Source organism: Leopardus geoffroyi, chromosome A1 (assembly GCF_018350155.1).
Source record: "Leopardus geoffroyi isolate Oge1 chromosome A1, O.geoffroyi_Oge1_pat1.0, whole genome shotgun sequence".
NCBI classification, from domain to species: Eukaryota; Metazoa; Chordata; class Mammalia; order Carnivora; family Felidae; genus Leopardus; species Leopardus geoffroyi.
The window spans coordinates 195,153,682-195,172,896 of NC_059326.1; the positions used below are offsets into that span (position 1 = coordinate 195,153,682).

Consider the following 19,215-nt stretch of genomic DNA (forward strand, 5'->3'; position numbering starts at 1 on the left):
TGGAGATGATCCCACCTGTTGACTAGGAACAAATCCAGCTGCTTTTCACTGGGTATCCAGGTCAAAAAGCCAGGTTTTCCCATACTTTGAATGGATGTCTTAAGAGCGCCTAAGGAGCCCCCCTGCTTTTCTTTTTGTCCCTCCCAAATCAGAAGCTCATTGACACTTGCATTATTCAGTCTTTGTGTCGTGAGTATTGACACTTCTGCTCTTCTTCTGGAATAGTAAATAGTTATCAGATCAAGTCAGGGACCACCTAGCTATGTAAAGAACTTGGTTATTTGAGGACAGGTATACATATCCGCTCTCTACCCCCACCCCAACTTGTTTCTATGTGATGGCCACAGATCTTGACACAGATTCCTAATGGAAGAGCAGTCTGCCTTTATTTTGTGTGGTGGTTAAAAGCCAGACTCTGGTGCCACATAGACCCAGGCTCATTCACTATATGTGAGGAGCTGATTTGTTTCATGTCTTTAAGCTTCAGTTTCCCCGTCTGTAAAATCCCAGTGGTGACTAACATACTGACTTCCTTGAGACATCATGGGTGGAAATTATGTGCAAGAGTGTTTAGCACAGTAAAGAGTTTTTGTAAGTGGTTTTCATGTTTCCCATGATAATGCTGATGGTGATGGTGATGATAATGGAGACCCCAAAGCTATCACTGATTAGCTATACGATCTTGAGCCTCCGTTACCCCTCCCCCATGTCTCCTGTCCACCTTTCCAGACTTCACTCCTGCTGCAATTTGCTCTCTACAGAGACAGTGTAACAATTAGGACACAGCCCTCCATGGCCAGACCAAACCTGAGGTTCAGCTCTGTGACCTCGGGCAGAGTAGCCTGAGTCAGCCTTCCCATCTGTAGAGTGGGGTACCATCCGCCTTGTGACGTGTTATGAGGACTAAGAGACAAAGCATAGAAAATGCTAAGCGCAGTGCTTGACACAAAGTACACACAATGAATGTCTGCCATTACTCTTAAACACTCCTCCTAATTTTCAACACATTTCACACTCACTCTCTCTTGTCAGATTCCTTCACTAAAACCTTGGTCCTGCAACGACTCTCTATACAGTAGACATGGTGGACACTATATCCCCCAATTTGCAGCTGAGGAAACAGATTTGGAGGCATCACATCACAGAACCAGTGAGCTCCTAGGCAGGGATTAAGATCAGTTCTCGAAAGCCAGAGAAGGTATCTGTTGTGCATCAAACCACCACAACACCAAAGGGCCAAGACATAGGAAATGGAGGGACCACAGACCCACACAGCACGCTTATGCAACCACCTAAGTGTCGTCAAATGTCGAAATCCAACCTCTTTTAAGTCGGCTATTGTTGAAAGTGCCAAATTAAAAGAGGTGGGATTTCTATGTTTGACAACACTTAGGTGGTTGCATGGAAACGAATTTGACAAGAAATTTCATATTTTAAAAAAATAGTAAAATAAAATAAAATAAAATAAAATAAAATAAAATAAAATAAAAAAGAAATCCAACCTCTTATGGTGCCAGGCTCAGTATGCCTCAGGAGGAAACAGTCAATAATGAAAATCGAGATAACCAACAAGGGAGGCCCAGGGGGCCATGGTCCCCTGAGGTGGAGATACATAATCTCTAGACAAAGAATGAGAAACTGGCAAGGATGTGCCTCCTTGGGAGTGTTCCACAAGGGACAGAGTTTACTCCTTAGTAATTAAAGTTAATCCAAAAGAGGAGTTACCATTTTCAGCTTGTACATTCCACAATACTGTGATTTTTCCCCCCACTGGGTCCTTAATTATCTGTATGTGTTTAATTTACTTTGCAGATGAATTAGGAAAAACAAAACATAATACCTCAGAACTAGAAAAAAACCTTAAGAAGTTGTCTAAGGCAGGCCTTCATTTTACAGAGAGGGGATCTGATGGCTAGAGTGAGGACATCACTTGAGCAAGGTCACACAGCATGGAGCAGGTGGGACAGAAACCCAGGTCTAATGCTGTTTGCAGTAGCCAAGGCCTCCCCTCCCTCGCAGTTTCTTTCTAATGTAGATCCCACCAACCAAACCCTTTGGACCACTTTCCCATTCAAGCCTCTCTCCTTGTCACTCAAAATGTGTTTGCAGAGCAAGACTGGACCCATATTAACACAATAACAAGAGCAACAACCATGTCTAAATGCTACTATGTGCCAGGCAGTGTGCAGAGCACTTTTGCCAATATCATCTCATTCAGACCTCACAAAAGCCTCTGTGAGGCAGGAAACATAATCCCCAGTTTACAGATAAGTAAGCCAAGGCTCAGAAACATTAAGTCACTTGCATAAAGTCACACAGCAGATCAGTGGCAGAGGTGGAATTTGAACTGAGATCTGTCTCACCCCAAAGGCTGTCTTCTCCTGAGCCAAATATAAATAATTAATCCCTGGATGTTTGGAATTACCCAGCCCTTGCTTGTTTCCTTTCATCATAAGGAAATCAGAGATGAAAGGGAACTTCACTGAATAGACAGGCCCAAGCCCCCAGACTTCCAGCCCAGCACTCTGCCTCACCAAAAGCACACAGAGCTGACTGTGCTTCCTGGGACCATGGTAATATGAGCATAGTCCCCATGCCAGAAACTTTCCAGCCTGTGTTTGTTCTCCAAGAGCAGCGGGAGTGCATAGCAGCTCTATAAACAGCTGGAGTCCCCAGGCCCGACTGTCTGCCTCCCAGGGCCTGGCTTTATTCACTGGAGCTAGCAGACCTGAGAGCAGAGAGAGGCAGCCAGGAAAGCAACAGGGGTCTCTATCCATTCCCGACGAGGGGAGGGCTGAAGCTGCCAGCCCTTCATCTGACCTTTCCAGGCAGTTTCATTGAGTCTACACAGAAAACGAAGGTAGAGATCGGGACAGGAATGGGAAAGAGAGAAGAGGGAGAGGGGTCCTGAACTAAACAGCCCCTTTGACAAGCCATGAGAGAAAGATCTGGAACTAGAACCCAGAGGGATCCATCCAGCTTGTCTGGACACATGTAAGTCCCTATACTGCAGCATCTATGTGTCCGTGTAGTATTTACACACATGTGTATATTGTGGGATTGTGCATTTGTGCAGATGTACAAAGAGGCATGTGTAAATGTGTATGCTAGCTTACAGAAAATGAAACAGGGAACATCAAAGAGAAATGTGTACGACCAAGCACAGATACGAACATAAGTCTGTTTCTGTGGTGATAAATGTACATGTAAATAAGTGTGGATGTGCACATATCTGTGTGCACACATATATGTAAAAGTATACTTAAGAGTGAACGCACATGAGGTATATTATCTTCAGTTATGCAATTATATATGGATATCTGTGAATATATGAGCACATATTTAAGTACAAATCAGCATCTGAGTGAGCACATTTATGGGTGTATGTATGTACACATGAATATGTGTATGTACAATTACATGTGAATAAGTGAAAGAGAAATTTAAATGTGTATCGGTATGTGAGTATGTCCACACACATACATGCGCAGGTACACGTGTGAGTGTGTATATGTGGGGACACATGGATAGCTGGAATTCACGTAGAATATATGTAAACAAACGTGAGAGAGAGAAGAGTGTATGCGTGTGTGTGTGTGTGTGTGTGTGTGTGTGTATGAGTATGTGTGTCTGTGTGTATGTGTATTGACACCGTCTGGGCACGAATCCCAGTGTTTCCATTATTAGGACATGTGCTCCAGGCTCTCTTGCCAAGTCTTGGGCTGGCCTGGCATAGAGACAGGCACACTGTGTCCATGACCCCCAGTGACTGGTGAAAGTCTATCCAACTCTAGTCTACAAGTTTGGCCTCCTTTGTAGATATTAAGGAGCAATGGACAGAGTCCTGAACCAGAAATCAAGAGACCAGGAGTTGAGTTCTAGCTCTGCCACCATTTAATGCCACTCAGACTCAGTCCCCTCTAGGTATCCGGCTTTAAGAATGGTGTGTAGGAGCACATGAGTAATAGGTATGAAAGCCTTCTATGAATGCTACAGAAATACAAAGGATTATTAACTATTTTTTTAAATTTACTTATTTATTTTGAGAGAGAGAGAGAGAGAAAGCAGGTGAAGGGCAGAGAAAGAGGAAGGGAGGGAATCCCAAGCAGGCTCAAAGCTGTCAGTGCAGAGCCAGTCACGGGGCTCGATCCCACAAACCGTGCGATCATGACCTGAGCTGAAACCAAGAGTCAGACGTCTAACCGACTGAGCCACCCAGGCACCCCTAAAGGATTGTTAACTATTGAACCAATCAACCAAGGACTCCAATACATAAGCCTAAGAAAACACCTTCTTAGGTTTATTTCTTCTGTTCCCTGTTTTATTCATTTATTCTTTCCACCTCCGTTATTAACCACATCCTATACATGCTGAATATAGCATTAAGCTCTAGGAATAGAGTTCTGTTTTACTCATATTAGGCTAGGCTTTCCTGCAACAACAAACAATCCCCCAAATCTCAATGTCTTCAAACAACAAAGATTGATTTATCACTCATCTAAAGTCTGCTATGGATATTTGTGAATATATGAGCGCATACTTAAGTATAAATCAGTATAAAGCAGATGTGGGGGGGTCTCTAAGACCACTGCCCTCCCTGTGGTAGCCGAGCGTTGCATTTCCACATCAATGTGTGATTTCACATTTGCCACGCAAGGGAAAAAGGCACCGAAGGCTTGAACACCAGCAAGTCGATGCTTTCCTCCCAGAAGTGACACAGACCACTTCCGCTCATATCTCACTATCCAAAGGAAGTCATGTGGCCCTGCCTGAAGAAAAGTATAATCCCCACCCCCCGACCCCATAGGTCTCTGCTTTCTCTATGGAGACAGTGAACAACAAAACCAAAGTTAACAACACAATGTGATGAGTGAGATCACAGAGGTTTGCACAGGATGCTATGGGACATAGCAAATAATGACCACCGATAGCAATATTAGCCCTCACTTACTCACACGTCTTATGTGTGGGGTGCTGTGAAAATGCCGCTGTGTGATTCTGAGCAGTTTTTCTAAAGAGGAAATCTGATCGTGGTACTCTCTCTGTTAACACCTTCCAGCAGAGAGTGATGTCATGGAATGACCCAAAGGTTGGGAGGTGGGGGGAGAGGTTAAAAAAACTCATGTATCCAGCAGTGCTAAAAGAGGGGGCAAGTCAAGTAAGAAAAGACAACAGCGTCCGATGGGTTTGGCGATGGTGGATGGGGAAGGGGAGGGTGTGTGAAATTCGGGAATGTGATATCAGGGGAATGAAGAAAGCAGAAGACAAAGTGGAACAAAGACAGTAGGAAGACAGTTCTTCCAATGAAGAGGTGAGGTGGCAGTGACTCTCACGTATTGACTGCTTTACTGAAAACCAGGCATCTGCGGTTGGCAATTTATGGGGATTAGTTCATGTAATCCAACCATCCCATTTTATAGATGAGGAAACTAAAGCTCAGAGGGGCTTAATTCACCCAAGCTTTTCCGACCAATAAATACCCTTGCTAGTTACTATCCCCGGGCTGCCTGACTTCTGGAGCCCTGATCTTGGCCATGTTCACCTGCTCAGCACTGGGCAGGAGGAAAGGTGGTGGAGCCAAGGAGACGATGGGCCATGGGTCTCCTGCACTGTGGTCTGGTTAATCAGTAGGATTTGTGTGATTCTATCAGAACTTTTATCACAGCAAGACCTTGGCCATCCATCCCTTCAGATATTTGCAAATGAGGCCTCAAGACACACGAAAACAGCTACCACTTAAGGAGATGAAATGCCCCTTAGCCCAACCCTAAATGTGACTCCATTGTTTGGGCAGCTGTATTTCACAAGGCCAACCTACTTCTGGGGTCAACTGATTGAATGAAGTACATGCTTTGAATCATAGAAGATAAAACTAAATCCATATACTTTTCTCCAACTCTGCTGCTGTCAACTCCAGTTAAACTTGGCATCGTCTCTTTCCTACTTGGCTAAAACTACCTCCTAACTGGCCCCCATGCCTCCCTTCCTCACTTCCTACACTGCTTCCCACAGTGGCTAGAGGAATTTTTTTAAGCCCTAAATCAGATCACAGCATCCTCCTGCTACAAACCCCACAGCAGCTTCTCTTACTCTGTTCTGCTCCCTCTGTCCCCAGAGATCTCTGTGTGAATGACTCCGTCTCACCCTGCAGGTCTCAGCTCAGATAGCTCTTCAGAGGGCCCTTCCCTGACTCCCTATCTAAAAACGTTCCCCTCTCCAGTCACTATCACATCACTGGGTTCCAGTATCCTTGAAGCGATGTCTCAGATGTGAAAATTTACTGTTTGTTTATTGTCTTGTTTGCTCTTGTGTTGGGGGGCTTATCTCTCTCAATCATCTCCATATTTCCAGTGCCCAACACACTGCCTGAACCATAGGAGCCCAATCAATATTAGTGGGAAGAATTAACCTTGGAGGTTCTCTGGTTGAACCGCCGTCTGTTGTAAGAATCTCAGCCACAAACACTGTGGCCAAGTAGTTTCTGCTTGGATACCTCTAGAGACAGGGAGCTCCCTGTCTCCCAAGATAGCCAATCCCACCTTTGGACAACTCTGAAATCTCCATTTACCCATGGCTTTCATTATGATTCTAGGGCCACAGAGAATCAATCTATTCACCTGACAGCCCTTCAAATAACTGAGGTCAGTCCTCTTGCCCCTTGCCCACACCTGGCTTCTTCAACCGTTCCCCATGGTGCCCAGTCCCTTTGCCATCCATGGTGCTCTCTCAGAGTACATCCAGTGCCATTGCCTTCCATCTTGAAATGAAAGGTCAAGAAATGAACCCCGGCCCCCCAGGACTGCTCAGAGCAGACCAAAGTGGAGCCATCATTATCCCAGTTCTGGGTTAGTAGGCTTCAAAGCATTGTTTTTAATAGCAGCCCTACCACCACAGTTCATCTTAGGCTAAATCTTATGTGGCACTTTGACAAACTGATTTTTTTTTTTTTACAAAAAGGCCTGTTCTGGATGAAGTGGAGCAGAGGCCAGGAATCTTACTCCTTTGGTTTTTCCCTCAATCCGTGCCTTCCCAAGGCAGCCTCAGGCAACCTCCTCAGAAACCTAAAATCACTTCTATGCATGCCACTTCAAAGACGTTTCAGTTTGGGGGTGCTGGGTGACTCAGTCAGCTGAGCGTCCAACTCTTGATTTCGGCTCAGGTTATGATCTCAGGTTGGGGGGTCAAGCCCTGCATTGGACTCCACACTGAGCATGGAACCTGCTTAAGATTCTCTCTCTCTCGCTCTCTCTTTCTCTCCCTCTGTCCCTCCCCCACTCACATCCTCTCTCTCTCTCTGAAAAAAAGAGACATTTCAGTTTAAGTAATCATGTCACAGTGTTCACTCACACTATGCTACAGACAAGAAAACACTGGAACATCTTTTTACGTATATGAGTAACAGATGAAAACAAGTTTTGTAGTAAGTCCAATAAAAAAGAAAAGACAGAGGAAGAAAACAGGAATGCCCCTGAGTCCCACTATCCTAGCCTGTGTTAGCCACTACAGACGAGCAAGTTAGTGTACGTCCTACTACCTTCCCTAACCACACATACATATATGCACATCGACGCGACCTTCATTTAAATAGGACTGTGCTCGGGGCGCCTGGGTGGCGCAGTCGGTTAAGCGTCCGACTTCAGGCAGGTCACGATCTCGCGGTCCGTGAGTTCGAGCCCCGCGTCGGGCTCTGGGCTGATGGCTCGGAGCCTGGAGCCTGTTTCCGATTCTGTGTCTCCCTCTCTCTCTGCTCCTCCCCCGTTCATGCTCTGTCTCTCTCTGTCCCAAAAATAAAATAAACGTTGAAAAATAAATAAATAAATAAATAAATAAATAAATAGGACTGTGCTCTTGCCATTTCCACCAACCCTTGGAATCTCTCCCATCACTACATATGGGTCTAACTCATTCTTAACTCTCTGCACACCACCAACGTGGAATATAAGTGGCTTATATTCAAGATACGACAAATAGGGCACCTGTGTGGCTCAGTCAGTTTAGCGACCAGTTTCGGCTCTGGTCATGATCTCACACTTTGTGAGTTGTAGCCCTAAACTGGGCTCACTGCTGTGAGCACGGAGCCTGTTTGGGATCATCTGTCCATCCTCCACCCTGCTCTGCTCCTCCCCTGCTTGCGCTCTCTTTCTCAAAAATAAATATTTTAAAAAAGATATGACAAATAATTTTAATCTGTGTCCAAGCTTTATGGCCTGCCTAAACAATCCCATGCCATCATTTCATGGTATCGATCCACTCTTTTCCTGATGGATCCTTTGCGTTTATGTAGCCTTTCACTAATACAAACAACACCCCAAAGGATAGTCGTGTCTACAACTCTGTGTGTTTCCTCAGGATATATTCCAGAAGTGGAATGCCTTTATCAAAGGACATGCACCTTTCTTGTTATTTCAACAGACATTATTGTCCAGCTCACTTACAAAACAGCTTCCAATTTACTGTCCCCATAACAGTGTTCATTTCCCTTTATCCTTGCCAACCCACAATATTATCAAGCCTTTTCATTTTACCAAACGGGATTTTTAAAATGGTACCTCATTGTCAGTTTTAATTTTCATTCCAGATTCCTAGTGAATTTGGGTATCTTTGCATATTTTTTTTTTTTTTTGCATGCTGGGCATTTTCAATAATAGTCTAGATTTCTTTTTTTACGTATACCTCCTTAATACAGTTAGGGTTTAGTTTTCTGCATAGTATTTGATGGTGGTTTAACTCTATATTTCTCTGATTAGATAGTAATTTTTCTATCATTATGCCTAGGTCTGTTTCTAGTCTCAGTTTATTCCATTGCTCCTTTTGTCTGTTTCTGCACCAATACCACACTATTTTAATTACTAAGGCTTAACATTTTATTTCTACCTCTGCTAGAAAAGTTCTCTGTTGTTCTTCTTCTATAGGTTTTCCTAATGTTTCCAGTCCATTTTCTCTTCCATATAAACTTTAGAATCCACTTGTTGAGGCTGATAAAAATGGCCTCAAGTTTTTATTGAGATTGCATTGAGTTTATAGATTAATTTGGTAAGAATTGACATCTTTACAATATTATGTAAACACGGTACATCCCTCTGTTTATCTAGGTATTCCTTTGTGTCTTTTCAGTAAAGTTTTAGAATTGTTGGTGGTGGTGGTGGTGGTGGTGGTGGTGGTTTTTTGCTTTTTTTTTTTTTTTTTTTTTTATTGTCTACAAGTCACACATTTCTTGTTAGGTTTATTCCTAGATATTTTGTGTGGTTTGCTGCTATTTGGGATGAAATCTTTTCTGTTGTTGCTTTTTTCCATTACACTTTCAGTCTTTCTACACAGCTAATGCTTGGTCGTTTTTTATACTCTTGGGTTTGGGGGATCCAAGAGAAAGTCTATTAAATGTCATCCAATTAGATACAGCTCAACACTCCACAAAGCCTTGGTAAACTGAATACTTAAAGAAGGCCAAGGATAGAACACTCAGAAATGCCATTAGAGTCTGTTACAGGCAGGAAATGGGGCTTCGGGCAGCTTTGGAATCCTCTGCTGAATGCTTCTCTCCCAGCACCCCACTGAGGGAGGCATCGCAATCGTGAATTTATGACAGCTCAGAGTTGGCTCTCCATCAGATCAGATTCAGGAAGGCTGACTCATGACAGTCAAACCCAGAAAAGACTAAAGTGGGTAAATAAGACTGCCAAGTTATTTAATTTACAGTGGGGCTCTCCATTTGAATAATAGGAATGCTCTTGTCCTCCGTGAAAGCACTCCCTTGCTATTCTCTGAATACCAGGGAAGCCAATCAAAAGTTGCATTCGACATACATGGAACTGGACAAAAAAGAAGGAAGAAGACCGACAGTCCTGAGGGAAATTTTGTCCATGCCAGAGAGAGGTCTAAGAAACCATCCCTGCCTTACCATTCAGAAACCCTCTTTCCAGGAATGAAAATGTTGATGTTCCCCCATCCCGATGATGCTAGATTACCAATTGCCAAATTCTTGTTCCTCAAATACTCTTTTCTCATACTACTGAGTGAATGTCTCCCATATGTTTATCAAATAGTTCTCCAAATGAGACACAATACAGTAAATTAGGGTTCCAGTTATTAAATTACAAGCACAGGCCTGTTCTAAATCATTGGGATTACATGTGGGACTTTGTGATTGATTCTGGGCCTTGCCAAGCTCTTCTACTGCATATTCTTCTCTGCTGTAGTTTAACCTACACAGAGCAACCGGTTTTCCATTTTTCCAAATGGGCTAATGGCATGTCTCACTACTGTGCCCTGTACTGACAACACTGTCCTCTTGCCTTTTTCCAGGGTAACGTCCGCCCTTCAATTTGCACTCCTTGACAACCAGTTATGAATCCACCTCAATGTTTAATATCCCAAACCAAAGTTCTCCACCTGATAATTGACTATAAAGGCATGTATGAGCCAACCAGTCACATGGGCTTAGTGGGGTCCCAGTATACTATATCTACCATATTTCTTTCACCTACCCACGTAGGAACTTGGTTTAAAAAAAAAAGGAAATAAAGAGGCCACATGTAATTGTCAAAGTAATGTGAAATTGAGAGCCAGATAGTCCTGGGTTCGTGTCCATGCTCTAGCACCTACTAGCTATGGGAGTTTGGGCAAGACACTTGACCTCTACTGAATAATAGAATTATTATCAAATAATTTCTGAATTTCAGTCTCCTTCCCTGTAAAATGAGTATAATACCCAGTGTGCTAGGTTGATGAAAGGCTTAGAGATACAATGCATATAATGTTCTAGCAAATGCCAGAATCCCAATAAAAGCAGCTGCTATTAGCATTTTTATGTAATTATTAAACTCATGCTGTGTTTTAGTGATCCCCTAAAGATAAACAAAGATGCTCAGTTCCACTGGTCCAACCCACCTACAGTTCTTTACAACAAATGTATCTCTGATTGTGTGAGATCCAAATCAGAATGCACCAAGCAGGGTGGTGACTTGGGAGAGGTTCGAGGCACAGAGCAGGCATCTGGAACCAAGAAGACAATGGGACAGGATCTGGGGATTCTGCCAGCCCTGGACTTGAGTGTGGCACAGACAGTGGGTCAAATTCAAGGGTCAGATCAGCAATGAAGTAGGAGCACTGGTGGACTGCGGGACCTGGGGCAGAAGCTTTTTGTTTCTTGCCCCTTTTAATACGTCCTGATAATTATGGGTATCTACAAACCCACAGCTGCATAACCACAGCCAGAGATAGTATCAGGTGGCATTAAAGTGTCATGAAACTGTCACTTGGGGCAATTCTAGGAGATCCTGGGCAGTGTAGTCTAGGAGTTAATTGCTTGGCATGAACATCTTAGGTCCAAATGTCAACTTTAGCACTTGCTAGCTGTGTGATGTAGGAACAGTACTTTAACCTCAGTGTGCCTTGATGTAACTAACCATAACATGGGAATGATAATAGAACCTACATCGCAAGATTACCATGAAGATAAAATAACACACATCATGCTCTTGGCATCATTCCTTACACGTGGTCAGGTCTCAAGCCTACATATCAGTATTATCAATCCTGGATCTACCAGTAACTAGTGGTGAGAACTCAAGATTTTAGGGCTTTAGATACCACATCTGTCCAAGGTGGAGAAGAATCTTCTCTTCATGCCAAACTTCACAGAACAAAATTAACATAAGGGTGCCCTGAAAACTAAAAAGCAGCAACCCCAAATCACGCATCATCAATAAAAGAAGCCAGTGCAGCATACTACTTAAAAGCAGACTTTGGAGTCAGCCAGTCATGGATTCAAGCTTCAGCCCTGTCACTAACTTTAGATGAAGCACGAGATAGCCCCCGGCCTCAGTTTATCTATAAAATGGTGTCACTGTGAGAATTTGGTGAGAGGGCTCACTAAAGCTCTTAGCACAGTTCCTGGCACTCAGTGGGGATTTAGTAAACTCTACATGTGCCAATGAGCCAGGTCCTTACTGTGAAGAGCTGGGGCTGACTCATCTCACATTTGGAGACCTCGTCTATGACTCTGGTTCCACGGTGCTTTTCAGAGGGCTGGGGAGGGCAGTTCCCTCCTGGGGTGGGAGAGGAAGAGGCAGCTCATATAGCAAGGCTAAGCACCCTCTACTCAGATTCCAACCCTCCTGATTACTGTGTAAGTTTGAACAAATTACTTAACCTCTCTGCCTCTCCTTCACCTCTAACTTAGGTTGGTTATATCTATGCTATAGGGTTGTTTTAAAGATAAAACGAGCTGAGGGGTATCTGGGTGGCTTAGATGGCTAAGCATCCAACTCTTGATTTTGCCTCAGGTCATGATCTCACAGTTCATGGGATGGGGCCCCATATTGGGCTCTACACTAGCAGCACAGATCCTGTTTGAGATTCTCTCTCCGCCCCTCTCCTGATCACACGTTCTCTCTCTCTCTCAAAAAATACATAAATATTTTTTAAAAATTTTTTCATGTTTATTTTTAAGAGAGAAAGAGTGTGAGCAGGGGAGGGGCGGAGAGAGAGGAAGACACAGAATCTGAGGCAGGCCCCAGGCTCCGAGCTGTCACCACAGAGTCCGACGCAGGGTTCAAACTCATGAACCATGAGATCATGACCTGAGCCAAAGTTGGATGCTTAACCGACTGAGCCTCCCAGGTGACCCTAAATAAACATTTAAAAAAAAAAAAAAAAAAGATAAAAAGAGCCGAAATGCATGGCATGCTTAGCACAACACCTGGAACATAGTAGGTCCTCAGTAAGGGGGACCTTTTATTACTTATATGGCTAGCGGTTAAGCTAAGCTGAATGGTTTGAATGCCCCTACCTACACACCTCTGCTATTCCTTCTACACAAGATTCCTTTGACCTGCAACTATATATATATATATATATATATCCTAATCTAAATTCACTGAGGCCACACCCTAGTCCTCAAGCCCTGTCCTGCTCTAAGCCTGACTCCCCACCCCTGGACTTCCTCCTCACACATCAGTGGCCTCCTTTCCAGCTGAAACTAGATATTGTTCCCATCTCAGAACAACACCAGACCTGGAGGTGCTAACATTGGGGGGCTGGAACAGACTGAAAGGGGCTATTTCCAAAGTCACCTTCCCTCTGAAAGCTTTTCCTGATTCACCCAAGCTGGCTGGAAGTCATCTCAAAGACTCGAGAGCAATATCTAATAGCAATTTTTTAGAACCTCTTTGACCTTTGTCACTGCCAGTGTTGTGTGGTAGTTTTTGTGTCTATATCTTGCATCACCCGCCAGATAATTTGAACTCTCTGAGGGTAGAAACCAAGACCTTATGCCTCCACCCTCACTGTTCTTCCTCTAAGCCTAACAAATATTTATAGAGTAGAATTGAGTTTAGACAGAAGACACCCCTTTGAGAGCTGGATACGGAGACCTGGGAAGGTATGAGAATCTGGCCTTTGTCCATGCCTTGGACACTATCTCTTGGCTCTGATTGCAACGGGAGCACATCCTGTCTACCACATTCCCTTCTCACCACCACATTCATCCAGGCCCCTTCCTATTAAGACACTTCATGCTTCCTAATTGACCACAGTGCTGAGTTTAGGAGAGTTTAGTGGGAAAAATTGGAGCGTGAAGTTAGACACAGCGGGGATGGCAATGGGGGGCAGATCCCACTGCAGTGTCACACAGGAAGTCCTCAATAGATGTTTGTTGAGTGGTAGAATGAGTGAATGAAGGAATGAATGCTCTACCTTGGTCTTATAAGCAAGGTAGTTGCCCCATTACCAGAAAACAGACCATCAGCGACTCTCGGAGGCAGGATGGGTGAATTGATCCTAGATACTACGGAGCGAGAGCTCAGGAAATCCCTCCCACCCCAGACTTAGATGGGCTAGCCTTGAGAGCTCGAGACCTAGAAGCCAACTACCGGAGGTGGAACCTGAGGCTCTAGGGTGGAGAATTCAAGTGTTGCTCCTCTGGCCCCTGACCCTGAACGGAGACCCCGAGCATGTCGAATGCTGACCAGTGTGATTGCAGGGCTAAGTAAGCAAAACAGCATCTAGCTTTCAGCCTATTACACCAATTACATTGATCTCTTCTGAACTGCATTTCCCACTGCTGTTTACCAACTAAGGAGGAGAAAATCGATGGCAACAGCTTGTTTGGGTAGCAGCCTCTGAAGGGAGGAGCAGGGGGCTGCTGGGAGGAGTCATGCTGCTTGTGGACACCAGATACATTCTCCAGGTCTCCCGCTTTCCCTTTGCACTGGTCATTTCCTAATGAGGCCCCACCGCTCTTGTTTTCTTTTCCTACTTTTAAGTGATGTACCTTTATCTTTTTTACGATCAACATGCATTTACTTTTCTTATAAGAAAAACTAACATATCTTTTTAAATATCAGTAATAACATGCAAATGTCATAATGCCCTCCCCTACTTAAAATTTTTCAAAGGCTCCGCATGACTCTCGGGATGAAGTCCAAATCCCTCAGGAGAGTTTGCAAGGCCCTGCAAGCACCTTTCCCTTAAAACATCTACTTGCTGTTTTTTCCAAAGGACCATGCCCTTCCTTTTTTTTTTTTTTTTTAATGTTTACTTATTTTTGAGACAGAGACAGACCATGAGTGAGGGAAGGGCAGAGAGAGAGGGAGACACAGAATCCAAAGCAGGCTCCATCCAGGCTCTGATTTGTTAGCACAGAGCCTGATGCGGGGCTCAAACTCACAAACCGCGAGATCATGACCTGAGACAAAGTTGGACGCTTAACCAAGGGAGCCACCCAGGCGCCCCTAAAGTACCACATCCTTCCTTTGCCTCAAGACCTCCCAGTATGCGGCTCCTACTGCCCAAAGGAGCCTTTGGCTCCTTTTCCTTTCTGGCTCAATTTTATTTGGCCTCACCTTAAATATCGCTTCTTCTGGAGCCTTCCCTGACCACCAGCCCTAAATCTGGCTGGAGGGCCTGTCTTCTACATCTCTGTGGCACCCTGTATTTCATCCCCATCGCAGCCCTCATCTCCGTGTGGTGTAAACATTACACTTAGGCTCTGGGTCTGCAAGAATATGTCTGTCATTCTTGTTCTTGGTAGATTCTCCAGTGCCTAGAACTGTGCCTGGTCCTTAATAGAGGCTCAGTTAAATGGAAAAATAAAAATAAAATAAAACTAGTAACAATTAGCTGTTCGATTTGGAAGGGTTCTTAGAGACCATCTATCCTAACTTTTTTTTTTTTAGAGAGACATTGACAGTGCAAGTGGGGGGAGGGGCAGAGAGAATCCTAAGCAGGTGAAGCAGGCACTGTCAGCGCAGAGCCCGACGCGGGACCTGAACCCATGAAACCATGAGATCGTGACCTGAGCCAAAACCAAGAGTCAGACGCTTAACTGACTGAGCCACCCAGGCTCCCCTATCCTAACTCGTGTTAACACTGAGGTCTAGAGAAGCCAATAGGTCCTTTACTGAACCACTACGTGATCTTAGAAAAATGCCTTCCCTCTCCGGGTCTCAGTCTCTACACTATAAAATGAGGAAAGCTCTTCCTACTCTAACTTTTTCTGGCTTTGCTTCCTCCTCCTTCTGGGTATTGGGTAGCTCGTAGGTGCACTAACTGCATGGGTAGGTGGGATGGTGCAGGAGAAATATAAGGTCAGACTCATCCTCTCAACTTGCTGCCGATCAAGTTGAGAAAATAAGGTGCACCCAGTGCTAAATTAAATGTTCCTGGTGATTCCGTCTTGCCAAGGAGATCAGAAAAGGAAGAGATCATGGAAGTCTGGAGGCATTGAGACTCCTGCAGGAGACAGCACCTAAGCTGAGCAGGCAGAATTTGCCGAGACAGTGAGGATGACAGAGCAGTATCTCTGGCACAGAACTGGCTAGTCACACCTGTGGGACAAAACAAAGGGATGGGCTGACGCATTCAGAGCCCAGCTCTGCCACTTACTAGCTCTGGGCCTTGGGCAAGTTTCATAACCTTTACAAGCCTCAGTTTCTTTCCCCTCACTAAACAAACTTGAATGTGTGGTGTGCAGGGGTTTCGTGAGGATTAAGTGTGTGTGACAGTACCTAGAACAGCACCTGGTGCCTAACAGACCATTTTAAGAAATGCCACTTTGTTTTCTTCCTTCCGGTCACGTCAACAGGCGTGACGTATCACTGGCAAGAACATCAAAAGTGCAGCTGGGGTTTGGGGACCGAAGGCTCTTCCTGCCCAACCACTCATAGTCTCGTTTACTCTGACACGACTTGTCCAGTGCCCCGTTGCACACACAAACACATGCACGCAAACACATGCGCGTGCGCACTTCACGTAAAATCCAAGAGAGAAAGAGAGGCTAGTTCTAACTCCCCAATCAGTTGGGGCCAGATTGGGAGCCGTCCATTACTGTCAGCAGGAAAAACAAAGTATCAACATCCAGGTCTGGCCTAGAGTTCTCCCTCCACCACGGGACTTATAAGACATGAGATTATGAGACCAAATGTCATTTTCTATCCGGCTGGAGGGAGAGGCCTCAATGAAATTATAGAACAATCCTATATAATACCTTGGAACATTTTATGAAGCTGTGGATATTTCTGAAGGAGAACAGAATGAGGCATGTGCTGTGGGGGAGGCTGGCAGGGGTGAGGGTGAGGGTGGGGAGGAGGATTGTTTTAGTCCATCCCTGCTGACGACAGACCCAGAGTGATTAGGAAAAGAAAATGTAGCATGATCTCATTTATCCAGCACCTTCAGGGAAAGCAGCAGGTGCTCCTGTGTGGAGACTATTGGTGAAGGAGAGCATTCAGAGTTGGACTTGAACTGAGGTCATTAATCTTTTAAGGAACTATAGACCCTTTTGAGAATCCAACATAGAGACCCATGTTCTTCTTCCCGGAAAGCACAAATATGTCCCAAATTCTACTTGCAGTGACATAATATTCATAGATCACAGATTTACAATGCCTCCCTAACAAAACTGAAAACGTTTCTTCATGAAAATATTTCTTAACTTCATTACCCACTTTCCTGGCACAGAGACCCACCACCCCACTAACTGCTTCTCAGGCTGTGAATGGAAACTAAATGGACTCTTTCGGCTCCTCTAGAACCAAGTGACCAAATCCTCCGCTAGGAGTCAGGACTCTTGTGTTCCAGAATCAACTCTGACCTGCTTTTTCAGAGTGATACCAGGTCGGTCTTAACTCTGGACTTCATTTTGTCCATCTGGGAAAAAAAACAAAAAAAAAACAAAGGTGGAGGGTGAGGGAGAGAGTTTCGACTAGGACCGTACTTCTTCTCGTAGGTTCTATAGAAGACAAGCATCATGTACAAACACAAGAGCTCTATAGCCAAAATAAATCGGGGAAATAATGCATATTCTATTCCCTTCTTGGAGATACGTACAAATAGTCAGCATATTAAGGTCTCTGAGAAGTCCTACAATAAAAAATCCATTGCATTTGGTTTAGTCCAACATTTCCCTCTTGGGTTTGATCGTGACTTTTTCAGCCACATAACTCCACTACAGTCACATCAGAGAAGCCCTTAACCAAGTACTGAGTTGAGAACCCAGTAAGGTATAACTCCACAACATCTATGCATTCTCCCCAGGGGTGTCTGGGTCAGTTGGAAGAGCATGCAACTCTTGATCTCAGGGTCGTGAGTTCAAGCCCCACATTGGGTGTAGAGCTTACATTTAAAAAAAAAAAATTTTTTTTTTTTTGAGAAAATTCTCCCCAAAGAAATAAAGCAACATATATGATAGAAGGTTGCCGAAGGCTGGTATTGAAACAGAGAGATGTTGGGGCGCCTGGGTGGCGCAGTCGGTTAAGCGTCCGACTTCAGCCAGGTCACGATCTCGCGGTCCGTGAGTTCGAGCCCCGCGTCGGGCTCTGGGCTGATGGCTCAGAGCCTGGAGCCTGTTTCCGATTCTGTGTCTCCCTCTCTCTCTGCCCCTCCCCCGTTCATGCTCTGTCTCTCTCTGTCCCAAAAATAAATAAACGTTGAAAAAAAAAAAATTTAAAAAAAAAAAAAAGAAACAGAGAGATGTGAAGCCTACGACCATTGAATTCACCCATCCTTCCTTCACTGCTTGGGAATCAATTGCTCTCTTTAGACAGAATAGTGTGAATGCTCAGGCATCAGCTTTTAGCCTTTCCTTTTGCTCCTTCAATCCATCTAGAGCAGTGACTCTCAAACTTCAGTGTGCATGGGAATTACTGCCCTGATGGCATCGATAATAAAAGGGAGACTTCAACCTTATCAGTGATGGACTATTAATCTCACCTAAAAAAATGAAGCAAACAGGGCAAAATGTCAACAGGATGAAAACAGGTGTTTATTACATCAGTCGGTGCTTTATTTTTTGTTTGTTTGTTTTTATTTTTTAAGTAGGCTCCACGCCCAGCAGGGAGCCCAGGGTGGGGTCTGAACTCACAACCCTGAGATCAAAACCTGAACTGAGATCAAGAGTCAGATGCATAACCTACTGAGCCACCCAGGTGCCCCAGTTGGAACTTTATTATTTTTTTTTAATTTTTCAAAAGAACACATTTAAATTTTTTTTTTCAACGTTTATTTATTTTTGGGACAGAGAGAGACAGAGCATGAACAGGGGAGGGGCAGAGAGAGAGGGAGACACAGAATCGGAAACAGGCTCCAGGCTCTGAGCCATCAGCCCAGAGCCTGACGCGGGGCTCGAACTCACTGACCGCGAGATCGTGACCTGGCTGAAGTCGGACGCTTAACCGACTGCGCCACCCAGGCGCCCCAAAAGAAAACATTTAAATAACTCAGTTCAGAACTAAATGTACTTAATTTAAGAGGATTTCTAGGAATGACTCCCCTGACTTTTTCCTGATGCACAGACTTTACATCTCACCCCACATTAGGCGCAACCACACTCATAACTCTCCAGAAGGGACTTTGGGGTATGCTGAACAAAAGCACAAGGGGTCCTCTGAGAGTTGACATCCCAGGGCCTGACCCTGACTCTACCTCCTCCTCTCCTGGCTCTAGGACTATAGGGTCAACATCTTCCTGCGGCAGCAGTGGAACGACCCCCGGCTGGCCTACAATGAGTACCCGGATGACTCTCTGGACCTGGACCCATCCATGTTGGATTCCATCTGGAAACCCGACCTGTTCTTTGCCAACGAGAAGGGGGCCCACTTCCACGAGATTACCACAGACAACAAACTGCTGAGGATCTCCCGGAACGGAAATGTCCTCTATAGCATCAGGTGAGTTCCACACAGGTTCGCCCCCACCCTCCTCCTCAGAACACACCTT

General features: G+C 44.6%; 1 protein-coding gene across 2 annotated transcripts in view; it reads left to right on the plus strand.

Annotated features, from left to right (window-relative positions):
- Nucleotides 1-19,215, plus strand: part of GLRA1 (glycine receptor alpha 1) — a 97,002-nt gene that overhangs the window by 42,324 nt on the left and 35,463 nt on the right. For both annotated transcript variants that reach the window (XM_045436718.1, XM_045436729.1), the window contains exon 4: nt 18,943-19,166. In XM_045436718.1, the coding sequence (XP_045292674.1) occupies nt 18,943-19,166 (224 nt within the window). The remainder of the gene's footprint in view (nt 1-18,942; nt 19,167-19,215) is intronic.